The sequence below is a fragment of the Tenrec ecaudatus genome, chromosome 3 (genome assembly GCF_050624435.1).
Source record: "Tenrec ecaudatus isolate mTenEca1 chromosome 3, mTenEca1.hap1, whole genome shotgun sequence".
Taxonomy (NCBI): Eukaryota; Metazoa; Chordata; class Mammalia; order Afrosoricida; family Tenrecidae; genus Tenrec; species Tenrec ecaudatus.
This window is the reverse complement of record NC_134532.1, coordinates 167,855,189-167,868,587: the sequence shown is the minus strand read 5'-3', so window position 1 is coordinate 167,868,587 and position 13,399 is coordinate 167,855,189. Positions and strand designations below refer to the sequence as shown.

Here is a 13,399-nt window from a genome sequence, read left to right as displayed (position 1 = left end):
ATTGTCTGTTTTCAGGATTCCTCAAGTCCTCTGCTCCCCTTGCTGCTCTGTTGGGCTCCCTTCATGTATTGCCTCACTAAGGGGAGCTCAGACTAGACAGAGTTCCCACACTGTGTCTCTAGTGCTGCCCACTGTAGTGCTGTGGGTCATTGAGGGGTGTCATGTCTCCTGGGTGGGCCGGCCCTTTGGTCCTCTTTGTGCATTGGTTGCTCCAAGCAGGGATGTCCTCCTCAGGGCTTGGTGGACCATGATGAGGTTTGTGTTCTCTCTTCTGCTCCCTCTTAGTTTGCTCCTGACTCCCAGTGATTATTTTGGAGTAAAGGAGTGTTCTTTAAGGCTTGATTTTAACATTTTATGGAGTATCTATTTCTTTCATAATGGAAACAAAGATGATTTTTCCAAACTGTAAAAGTTCGATCATTGTGGAATGAACTATCTGGAGGAAAAACAATGGGACAGACAGTTCCAGGGGGACATGGGATAGGGGGAAGTAGGGGCTAAGGAAGTGGTGTTAATAAACCCAGGGACAAGGGAACAGCAAGTGATCCAAATAGGTGGGTGTGACAGGCCTGGTAGGGAATGATCAAGGGTAATGTAACGAAGAGGTATAGCGGAAACCCGGGTGGGGACGGAGCATGATAGTGGGACAGGAGGTAAGTCGAGGGAAATAGAGGAAAGAGCTAGGACGAGGCAAAGGGCATTTATAGAGGTCTAGGCAAAGACATGTACATATGCAAATATATATATGAGGATGGGAAATAGATCTATGTGCCTATATTTTTATAGGTTTAATATTAAGGTGGAGAAAGGACATTGGGCCTCTACTCAAGTACTCCCTCAATGCATGAATACTTTCTTCTTTTAAATTGGCATTCTATGATGCTCACCCTCCCGACACAACTGCTGAAGACAAAGCAGGTGAACAAGCAAATGTGGTGAAGAAAGCTGATGGTGGCTGGCTATCAAATGATATAGTGTCTGAGATCTTAAAGGCTTGAAGATAAAAAAGCCGCCATCTAGCTCAGAAGCAACAAAGCCCACATGAAAGAACACACCAACCTGTGTGATCACGTGGTTCCAAAGGGGTCAGTAATCAGGCATCAAAGACAAAAAAATCATATCATTGGCTGCACACCTCCATGATATGATCGCTGAGGACAAACGGGTGCATAAGCAAATGTGGCGAAGAAACTGATGCTGCTTGGCTATCAAAAGAGATAGTGTCTGGGGTCTTAAAGGCTTAAAGGTAAACAAGCGGTCAGCTAGCTAGCTCAGAACAACAAAGCCCACATGGAAGAAGCACACCAGCCTGTGCGATCACGAGGTGTCGAAGGGATCAGGTATAAGGCAGCATCAGAAAAAAAAAAAAGATCTTACCATAGTGAATGAAGGGGAAAGTGCAGAGTGGAGACCCAAAGCCCATTTGTCATCCACTGGAGATCCCCCCTTGCAGAGTGGTTTAGGGGAGGAGATGAGTCAGTCAGGGTGCGATGCACCGATGAAGAATACAGCTTTCCTCTAGTTCCTAAATGCTTCCTCCCCACAAACTACCATGATCCGAATTCTACCTTGCAAGTCCGGATAGACCAGAGGATGTACATTGGTGCAGATAGGAGCTGGAGGCACAGAGAATCCAGGGAAGATGACACCTTCAGGACCAGGGGTGTGAGTGGCGATACTGGGAGGGTAGAGTGTGAGTGGGTTGGAAAGAGGGAACCGATTACAGGGATCTACATGTGACCTCCTCCCTGCGGGATGGACAACAGTAAAGGGGGAGAAGGGAGACGTCGGACAGGGCAATAAAATGTTTGTTTTTTTTAAGTTTGATCATTGTGTTTCTGCCTCTGGGTTGGCTTCCCTTGCCGTTCACTGGACATGAGGGCGTGAGCAGGGCCATCCCCAAAGCATGGCTGGTGGGCTTCAGAACCTTCCATCTGTCAGCTGCCTTGGCTGCAACCAGTAGCGAGCATGTCAGAAACCCTCACCAGTGGCCGTAGAGCACGGGCTGTTCTTCCCATGGAATCCTGGTGGTGTGCTGGGTTCCCGTGGGGCTGCTAACAGCAAGGTTGGCAATTCAAAACCACCAGCCGCTCCATAGGAAAAAGATGAGGCTTGCTACTCCCACAGTACTACCCTGTCCTTTGGGGTCACTAGGAGTTGGAATCACCTTGATGGCAGTGAGTTGCTGCTCTTCTTAAAAGAGAAAGAAAGAAGGAGCCATGTGTGTAATTACAGTTGTCTAATAGCCTGATTTATTTTACATTTTATTAGGGGCTCATACAACTCTTCTCACAATCCATACATATACATACATCAATTGTATAAAGCACATCCGTACATTCTTTGCCCTAATCATTTTCAAAGCATTTGGTCTCCACTTAAGCCCTTTGCATCAGGTCCTCTTTTTTCCCCCCCTCCCTCCCCGCTCCCCCCTCCTCATGAGCCCTTGATAATTTATAGATTGTTATTTTGTCATATCTTTCCCTATCCGGAGTCTCCCTTCCCCCCCTTCTCTGCCGTCTGTCTCCCAGGGAGGAGGTCACATGTGGATCCTTGTAATCGGTTCCCCCTTTCCAACCCACTCACCCTCTACTCTCCCAGTATCACCCCTCACACCCCTGGTCCTGAAGGAATCATCCACCCTGGATTCCCTGTGCCTCCAGCCCTCATATGTACCAGTGTACAACCTCTGCCCTATCCAGTCCTGCAAGGTAGAATTCGGATCATGGTAGTTGGGGGGAAGAAGGATCCAGGATCTGGGGGAAAGCTGTGTTCTTCATCGGTATTACATCGCACCCTGACTGACCCATCGCCTCTCCTAAATAATAGCCTGATTTTAAACATATAAAAATAAACTGGAAAATTCATCTTAAAGATGTATTTTTAAGCCAATATGTAAAAAATACATATATCACGCCAACATGTAATCAGTTTTCAGGATGACTGACATCTTTCACATTTTTTTAAGGACTTTTTTTTTCAATTCAAGTAGCTGTAACTAGGAAAGCAGTGGAGGACTCGGGCAGGGACATAGACTGGCTACCCCCTCCCTGACAAAACAAGGGGGGAGAGGGCCCTACAACCCTCTCACTCTGCCTTAGCATCCGAGGGGCAGGGCCCCACTGTTCCTGAGACTGGCTGGTCCGTAACTCAGAGGACTCCTGCGAGATACCCTCTTCCCTATCCAGCGTTTTGGGCCTGCCCCTCGGCTTCCTCCCAGGACCCGTGGTGGTAGTTATCTGGGTCTTGGCAGCACCCTGATTTTAGCTCCCCTTCAGTTGGCCTATAAGTCTCTTGGGTGTTAGCACTTGGCTGGGCTCCTTTGGTGGCAGCTTGCATAGCCTGCCCTACCCTCGCTTCTCAGCGCCGTCCGTCTGCTTAGAGGCCAAGGGCTGGCTGGGCTTCGAGCTTCATTTGCTCATCTTCTCTATGGAGCAGTGGCTGGGAGGTGCGAGCTAGGCTTCCAGCCTGCAGTGGCACTTGAGGCTGCTGGGAGCTATGGTGCTGGGTACTGCACTACCGGTGGTGGATGGTGATGGGGAGTGGTGGATAGCGAATGGTGGTGTGGTGGTGTTGGTGGTGATGATGATGATGGATGGTAGTGGTGGTGGCGGTGGCAGCGGCCGTCGGGCTCTACCACCACCACTGGGAGCAAGGATGCCTTCTTGGAGCCACACATGAACCAGGAAGAGCCCCAGTTCGGAGTCTCAATTAGAGAACACAGTCTTAAAAAATTTGTATTCTGTCTTTGAGATCTTGTGTGCATATTGTCTTCTTTACTGTTGAGTGTTAGTACTGTTTCACTTTTCCTAGTGCAATAGTTTCCCGCCTTTATACCACACAGTCTGGGCGAGCCACACTTCGCTAGTCACGGGTGGTTTCCACAGACCGTTAGGTTGACAGCACAGCCGAGCGCAACAGCCGCCCAGTGATCTTCTCTGACAACCGGGGACAGTTTTGTAACCCTGTTGAGGAATAAGCCTTTCCTTTGATACTTGAAAATCAAAGCCAGTAGATGGAGACAGACCACCACCACCACCACCCCCCACACACACACACAACAACACAGTTTAGTACATCCGAACAGCGTAAGTTTGTAAGTAAAACAGTTGTGGTTTTAATGTAAGGTATCTTTTAAAATGAAGTATTTTGGAATATTGTTTTGAGAGCTCACGATTTAGAATACGTTTCCAATTCATGCACCTTATGAATGACACATTCAATTTAGGTTGACTTCCTTCAGCAAGCTAACAAAGACCTGGAGAAGCACATACAGGAGCTTATGGAAACTAAGGAAACGGTCGCTACTGAAGTGGTTCATCTAAGTAACAAAAATGAAGAACTCTGCCAAGAATTAACGGAAATAGACCAGCTAGCACAGCAGTTGGAAAGACACAAAGAAGAAGTGCTTGAGACCGCCGATAAAGAAATCGGGGAAGCCAAGGTAAGGACGTGTCCAGGCCTGCGGAGGGATAGTCATGACTTGTAGATCACAGTGACACACTGAGCTTGATCGTGTTGAGTCTGCTCCTCCGCCCACTTTGTGTGTGTGATTAGCCAAGGCTTTTTAAAGTATCATTCGCACCTTTTAATAACTGCTCCTGCTCTGATTGGCTGTCTTTCTCAAGCACACTAGGCTGCTTCTCCAAACTCTTACCTCCTTTCCCTTAAGGTGATTGCTCATCTCTCTGCTTTCATCTGTGCTATGGAGGAGTGTTTGAGTTTTTCCTGTGTGTCATTTTGTGGTTCCCTTCGAACGTGACCGTTTTTTGAAGCCAGGTATGTCCTTAGCAGCCCTGGTGGCATGGTGGGTTACATGTTGCGCTGCTGATCGAAGGGTCAGCAGTTTGAAACCACTCAGCTGTTCTCAACCTATGGGTCTCGACCCCTTTGAGGGTCGAATGACCCTTTCACAGGGGTTCCCAATTCATAACAGTTGCAAAAGTACAATGATGAAGTAGCAACAAAAATAATGTTATGGTTGGGGGATCACCACCCCATGAGGAACGGTAGTAAGGGTCAGGGCATTACGGAGGTTGAGAACCACTGTACTAGCTGCTCCCAGACACCACAGGGGCAGTCTGACTGTGTGCCATAGGGTCGCTGTGAGTCGGAATGGGCTTGAAGACAGGGAGGTTTTGTTGCTGTTTGTCTTTGCATGTATGTCTGGGCATCTTTGTTCATTTGTAACGAATATGTTTTCACCTTCAAGAGTTTATTTATTTAAATAGTTGAGAGGGATATAATTCACCGTCTATTCTAAATATTGGCATCTTAAAACAAAGCTGACATGCTGTTCTTTTTTCATATAGGCAATGTGATCCAAGTGCCTTAGATTTTTAGGGCACTGTGATAACCTTTCGTTGTTGGTTTAGAACAGGATATACCTGACTGCGTTCTTTTTAACAGTCAGATAGTTCCTGACAGTGTCTCCTATATCCCAGAAATCCATTGCCATTTAATTTTCCACAAAATTTTATTTTAATATATTTTTTATGCCTGGATATTGTATTTTTAATTGTGTGACTGTAATTGTAATTTTGTGGGGGGAAATTGTTTCAACTTCTTGTGACTGTAAGCTTCAAAGTGTGCAGCTTTTCCTCTGAATAGTGTTATCACCTCACTTAGAAACCAGTGAGTAAGAGTGGAGAACATGCCACAGTGTTGACGAAATGATAACTACATTTTTATTGGGAATAACTCCCTTAGTTTGATGTGATGGGAAGAAATAGTGTCTTTAGTAGAGGCTTCGTTGAGCCCTGAGAGTTCAAGTTCTCTTTTTTTTTCTGGTGCTTCAAAAGCGTTCGTATCTAAGAGCGTGTGTCATTATGACCAGAGTGAGATGGATGCTTGTCTTCAGGGAAATAGGAGAAAACTGGAAAGGAGGACTCATACTCACAGTCAGACAGAGCATGGTTAAGAAGGACTCTTAACCAAGAGGAGCACTAGTAATGTAGAGATTTGTGACTTGGGTTGCTAAGCTCAAAGTCAACAGTTCAAAAACTCCAACTGCTTCCTGGGCCCATGGAGAAAGATGAGACTTTCTACTCCCACAAAGGTTTATAGTCTCGGCAACCCACAGGGGAGGTTCTCCTGTTTCCCATCAGGTTGCTATTGACTTGGAACCGACTCGATGGCAGTAAGTTTTGTGTTTTCTTGGATTAACAAGTTTTCTGAATAGTGCAGATTTCCTCAGCTACTAACCAAGAAGTGGGCAGTTAGGACCCACTCAGCTAGACCATTGAAGAAGGCCTAGTGATCAGTGAAGGTGAAGTGTCTAGCCGTTTCTGCTCCTTACACCTAGTGTCACCCCAAGAAGTCAGCCTGACGTCAGTGCTTTTTGTGTAGCCAAGTCAGGGATCCAGTATCGACTGAAAACCGTGTGCACACCATGGTTTTGTGCATCACCTAGAAAGCTTCCTTGTTATTCCAGGGGCAGGTTGAACCCAGCCTGCAGACAAATCTGCTCTATATCACTATGCTAATTTGGTGCTGTTTCCTTGTTTCTGTGGTTTTAGTTGGACTGCAACACTCCTGTATCTCTTTCCTTTGGCATGGCAGCCTGCCCTACGCTGTACACAGCATACTGCACCCAGCTTCTTATGACCCAGGGACAGGGCTCAGCATGGGCAGTGAGGCTCAACCCCATAGCATCCCTCCCTCACAGTTGCAGTCCAGGGGATCCAGGGTGGTAGTAGCAGGCAGGGAGAAGCAAACAGAACAAAATCAGATTGTAGCGTGCTACAGGTCTGTCCTAAAAATCAAGGCTCAAGAAAAATCCTACAAATGTCTAGGTGACGAAAACAAAGAAACAACAGGTTTGCAGGTTGCCTCTTGTTTGTGACACTACAGATCCATCCCTAGGGAGACTGAAGAGAAGCCTCCCCCTTGAAGGTGAGAGAGCTGCAGCCATAGAGCTGTCTCCCTGGTGAGAGAATAGAAACTACTGGATCTGTTATCTGGTCCCATGTGCACTGTGCCTTAGTGCTAAGTAACTATTCATAGACTTGTAGGTATTTAGCTAACAGGCTTTTTTGTTTCTACAACTTTATTCAGTGACTTGCAATATATAATTCATTGTTTTTCTAGTATATCCACCGAGGTGGGCAGTGTTTGTCATATCCCTGTCAACCATTGGTTCCAGGCAATTTTAGACTATTTCTCAATGGACTCATAGAACACTTCTGTCACCTCAGAAAGAAACCTTGTATCACTTCTCCCTTAATTCTCCCAGCTGCTACTGTCTCCAAGCCTCTACTATTTGACCTTTTTTTCTATAGCTGCCTCTGTGCTGAACTTCCCTATGAATGAAATCATATAGTTTGTGTTTTTTAATGATTGAATGCTTTCATTTAGCTTATTGTTTTCAAGGTTATATTGTTTCCATGTTATATAGCATGTGAGGGGGCTTCAAAACAATTGTGGAAATTCTATGATCTTTTATTCTATTTTTGAAGTCTCCTCTTATATCAGTACTAAATATCATTTAACAGTCAGATAATAAATACTCCATTGTGGGTTTATTGCATTTGGTTTATCCATCCATTGATGAACATTTGAGGTTTTTTAACCTACTAAGAATAATGCTACTATAAACATTCATACAAGGAACCCGGGTGGTGATGTGGGTTACCACAAGGTCAGCAGTTCAAATCCACCAATCACTCGGAGGAAAGATGAGGTTTTCTCAGAAACTCAGAAACCCTGGTGCAGGTCTACATGTGTTAATATATAAGGTTGATAAGAGTTGACATTGATTTGATAGCTATGAGTTTGTTTTGTTTTTAAACATTCATGCATAAGATTTTGCATGGACATGTATTTTCCACTTCTTTTGAGATATGCGTAGGAGTAAAATTCCTATGTCACATGGTAGCAGTGTTTAGTTGTTTGAGAGACAACCAGATTATTTTTCTGTTCCCACCAGCTGTCCATTAATAGGTGTTTTGTTCCTAGAAAGAGATTAAAAGAAAACTCTGTGAAATGCGAGACCTTGAAGAGGCAATGTCAAAACTTCAAATGGTAAGTAGAAGACAGTGCAATACCAGAATTTTCAGTACAAAAAATTTATGCTTTATTTTCTACACATACACATTTTTTGTCCACACACACACTTTTTAATGTGATATCATTGAAATATTATCATGCTTTAATCTATAATCAGTGGTTTTTAATATACAGTAGATCCCTAGATAAAGAATGTCTTTTTTTATACTCTTATCACAATCCATACATATACATATATCAATTGTATAAAGCACATCCATACATTCTTTGCCCTAATCATTTTCTTTTTTTTTTTTAACATTAGGGGCTCATACAACTCTTATCACAATCCATACATATACATACATCAATTGTATAAAGCACATCCATACATTCTTTGCCCTAATCATTTTCAAAGCATTTGCTCTCCACTTAAGCCCTTTGCATCAGGTCCTCTTTTTTTTTTGCCCCTCGCTCCCCACTTTCCCCTTCCTCATGAGCCCTTGATAATTTATAGATTATTATTTTGTCATATCTTGCCCTACCCAGCGTCTCCCTTCACCCCCTTTCTCTGTTGTCTGTCCCCCAGGGAGGAGGTCACATGTAGATCCTTGTAATCGGTTCCCCCTTTCCAACCCACTCACCCTCTACTCTCCTAGTATCGCCCCTCACACCCCTGGTCCTGAAGGTATCATCCACCCTCGATTCCCTGTGCCTCCAGCTCCTATCTGCACCAGTGTATAACCTCTGCTCCATCCAGTCCTGCAAGGTAGAATTCGGATCATGGTAGTTTGTGGGGAGGAAGCATTTAGGAACTAGAGGAAAGCTGTATTCTTCATTGGTGCATCGCACCCTGACTGACTCATCTCCTCCCCTAAACCACTCTGCAAGGGGATCTCCAGTGGATGACAAATGGGCTTTGGGTCTCCACTCTGCGCTTTCCCCTTCATTCACTATGGTTTTTTTTTTTTGGATGATGCCTTATACCTGATCCCTTTGACACCTCCTGATCGCACAGGCTGGTGTGCTTCTTCCATGTCGGCTTTGTTGCTTCTGAGCTAGATGGCTTCTTGTTCACCTTCAAGCTTTTAAGACCCCAGACACTATCTCTTTTGATAGCCGGGCACCAAGAATGTCTTATTTATGAACAAATCACACTTAAAAATGGACTGCCATAAAGCCTATCATATTAAAATCTCGTTAACTATCATTTATAATGGAATATAGGCAAATCTCTCACAGCGTTAGTGGTTCCATGGCTGTAGTAGGAAGGAGAACAATACATCTGCCTAAGTTGGATCCTGCTGCTGTTAATGCTGTGTTGATAGTGTACCTGTGTTTGGCTTAAGTTTTCCTCTGAAGTGCTCTGGTAAGCACACTCCAAAGCATACATCTGATTCGTATGCTGGTGATGCAGCAAAGAACAAGCAAAACAATCACAATCGAAAAGAAAGTGGAATCACTAAAGCATTTGGGGGAAAAAAGTGAAAACGCCATCCATTTGTCACTGGTTAGGCTACAATCCATCCATCAGAAGGGTTTTCCTGTTGTGTGTATTTGTAGTGAGAATACGTGCAGTGAAGTGTATGTGAGTTGGACAGTTCATACCTGTGCACTTTAGAGACGGCGCTGCACCCTGCAGCTTGTGCAGCCTTTCTCGTCGGCTCTAAGTTAATGTAGGCTCGCTGCCCTCCAATGCTCTCCTCCCATCTTTGAATTGTTACTTGTCAATTCAAACACATACAAATGGACCTTCAAAGAGAATGTTGTTCAGGGCAGGCCTTATTTTACTAGTTAAATTAAGCTTTTTAAAAATGTTTTATTAGCATATACTCACATATCAGACAGTTTAGCTGTTAACCACTTTAAGATTGGTGCAGTTGCCATCGCAATCCATTTCAGGGCATTTTCTTCTTTTTTCTTGTTGTTAGCATCCTGTTCCCCCCAAAAAGTTTTAACTGATGCTAGACAAGGACCTGTTCAGACTCCAAATTTAATAATTCTACCACCCCAAAAGGAACACTGTTGAGAATTGGGGCTGGATGGTGTGTTTAGCCCCAGGTGATAGTTATCTTTGTTTGAAACCACAAAAGGTTAATTAAGGCTGTGTGTGTGTGCGCGTGTGTGTGTTTATAATATAGAACATGCATAGTATACTGGGGAATTTGTATATTTACACAACATAAAGAATGAGTATATGTAAAATTATAGGTGATTACTGTTACATAAATGTGCTTATGAAAATGCCTCTCATTTTAAGTGCTATATTTATAAAGTTGTTAGACAGTTTTAATTGCAAAAATAAAACTTGCAGGAATTAGACTTATGCCATAAAGAGAAGGAGAGACTGAATGAAGAACTCCTCATGAAAGCAGATCTTGAAACTGTCGTTTGCCAGCTTGAACAAGAAAACCAAAGGCTTGCCAAAAAAGTTGAAAGTTTTGCAGATATAGGTAAGATATTAAATACTGATAGCCTAAAAAGTGATGTGACTCCCTTTTGATTTGTTTTTTTTTCTTAATAAGTGATCTCTACTTGCTGAGTGTTTGTCAGCTACCAGAGGAGCCCTGGTGGCGCTGTGGGTTATGCATTGGGCTGCTGACTGCAAGGTTGCCAGTTCAAACCCACCATGTGCTCTGCGGGAGAAAGAAGGCTGCACACTCTTGTAAAGGTTTAGTCTCAGAAACGCAATATAGCAGTGGTTCTCAACCTTCCTAATGCCACGACCCTTTAATACAGTGCCTCATGTGGTGGTGACCCCCAACCAGAACATTATTTGTGTTGCTACTTCATAACTAATTTTGCTACTGTTATGAATCAGGTGACCACTGTGAAAGGGTCGTTTGACCCCCAGAGGGATCCCGACCCACAGGTTGAGAATCACTGGTGTATAGGTTTCCAGTGAGTAGATTCCAGAAACCTTACCAGATACTATACAACTCTCCCTCAAGAAGCTTGCAGTTTTCTTTTTTATTTTGATTAGTTGCTTCAAGGAATCTTTGAATAATTTTCTAATAGACATATGTTCTTTGAGACTGACTGATAATAGAATTACAATTCAGAGGAAGCACTTTCTGGATAATGGGCCATCAAAAATCCAGAATCTTTTTAAGGAAAGTGTACACAATTGAAATAGGCTAACTGTTTCCCAGGTGCAAGTCCTAAACGACTAGTTACAGACCAGGTGAGCATTCAGTTCTGGTACCACTTTGATCTTAAGCCATAAAACGAATCACAGTTGTAATCCTTCTTTGTCCTCTGTTGGACACACACAGACCCCACACACTCATTCTATTAAACCGCAGACACAAGAGGAACTAACCTGTACGGAGAATCAGCCAGAGAGGAATATGATACCATTTTCTGCCCTCAAGTTCCTTGAAGTCTCCGGAGAGAAACAAACCTTACTTACAATACAATGTGATAGATGTGGTAACACAACTATGTACCTGCTGCTTTGGTAATAAATGCTGTTGGATTAGAACTTAATGAGAATTCAATTGTAGACTTTTGTAGAATTCAGAAACTTCTTTAAACAAAACAGACTTCTTCTTGGAATGAATTAGCTAAAGGAAATGAAGGACACTTGTGTTGGTATAGACAATAGTGTTACTTTTTAATAAGTTGTAGGCCATTTTCATTCTTGAAAAGAAACATTGAAAAATTGGTTCTTAATTTTATTTTTGCTAAAAGGAAAATAGAGGTGTAAGTAAGTACATCAAAGCCAAATACTGTAAGTTTATTTATTGTTGTTTTGTACAAAATAACAAACCCTGATTAACAGACATGTAAGATAATTCAAATCATTTAGAGTCTTGAAGCTAACAAAGCACTTCCCCACCTATTGAATCTCATTTATTCCTTACTGACATTCTGTGTGATAGATGGGGTTATCTATGATTTACAGATAAAAACATCGTTATTAATGTGCTTTACTTATCCATTCCAACATTTTCTATATGCTGACTAGAAAGTTCCAGAGTGAACATAGGTGTTTTGCCCCCAAATCCCATTCTCTACCTTCCACACTATAATCCTTTGTTTAACATAAGAATTATGTTGCTAAAACAGGACAAATGTGAGTCCTTAAAAAAAAGACAAAAAATACATGTACGTGTGTATATATATAGGTTATACACATATATCACAAAGGCAGTCATTGAAGTAATTGTTGACGTTTTCTAGGCAGACTTTATAATGCTGGTGTTTCATTTCTCATGGTTAGAATATGAGTTAATTGTAATATTGGTATAGTAATGTTATCCTGATGCCAGAATGTGGGATTCTTTTGATAGCAGTTGGAGACTTTCTAAAGTTAATACTTTTGTAATGCATATTAAACAATTGGATATTATGCTCGTCAGTGTCCATTCTGAGCATGTTGATATTAAAAACTTTTATCAAGGTGGAAAGAAATTCATTTCTTCATTTGACTAGCGTTTATGGATTGCTAGTTGTGTGTCATTTTCTATCATAGGTAGGGGGGTTAATGGAAACAGATGTACAAGACACTTGTTCTTATGAAGCCATTGTTCTACTTAGGAGACAAGCTAGTGGAACATAAGCAAGCATGTTAGTTTTACATAGTTAACTGAAAACCTCCTGCTGGCGAGTCAATTCCGATCCACTGTGACACTAACTAGAGTTTGCGAGACTGCAAACATTTACACGGTGCAAACAGCCTCATATATCTCTTAGGAGCAGTTGATGGGTTTGAACTACAATTTCTATGGTTAGCTGTATAATCACCACTGTGGCTCCTATTTTAGATGGTCAGAGAGATTAAAGTAGGAGGTATGCTCTAGAGACTGGCTGACTGAAAGGCTGAGGAGGTCACCAGCCATGAAGATGTGGGAGCAGAATTCTCTAGGAAGAGGGAGGACTAGTGCCAAGCCTGTGCCTTGAGACGTGGTGTGTCCTACGAGCCGCGAGAAGGCTAGTGCGCTCCTTAAGGGGCAGTGTCCGGGCCCTGCACCACGCACGTTTGAACTCAAGGTTGCTTGTCCAAACCTGGGCAAGTGATGTAGCCTTCCTGTGCTCTTGATGCCCTATCTAACCAGTGGCTGTGAGCATTCAATGAGGTGCTGTGTTAAAGCACATGGGACCATGTCTGCGAGCTTGTTGTACCTGTCTCTCACAGCTAACTATATCCCATCGTCTCGGCATAAGCTTTCGAATATCTCAGACCCCCTTGGGTGTCAGTATTTTGGACCTGTCCCCCTGCCACAACCCCAGCCGTGCCACAGCCAAACCTTCCACATGGGTAGCGAACTGCTGGGATATGCACCAGACACGCCGATGCCACTCTATTAGCTCCTTTTCATATTTTTTAATCTTTTTTTCCCAATTAGCATTCAAACACGCTGACTTGTTCTTTGTCCATTAAAAAAGCTCGGACTCATTCCTCTCTGGC

General features: G+C 43.2%; 1 protein-coding gene across 2 annotated transcripts in view; it reads left to right on the top strand.

Moving 5' to 3' along the window:
- Positions 1-13,399, top strand: part of CEP135 (centrosomal protein 135) — a 124,378-nt gene that overhangs the window by 29,386 nt on the left and 81,593 nt on the right. For both annotated transcript variants that reach the window (XM_075544286.1, XM_075544287.1), the window contains exons 8-10: positions 4,229-4,444; positions 7,957-8,022; positions 10,301-10,439. In XM_075544286.1, the coding sequence (XP_075400401.1) occupies positions 4,229-4,444; positions 7,957-8,022; positions 10,301-10,439 (421 nt within the window). The remainder of the gene's footprint in view (positions 1-4,228; positions 4,445-7,956; positions 8,023-10,300; positions 10,440-13,399) is intronic.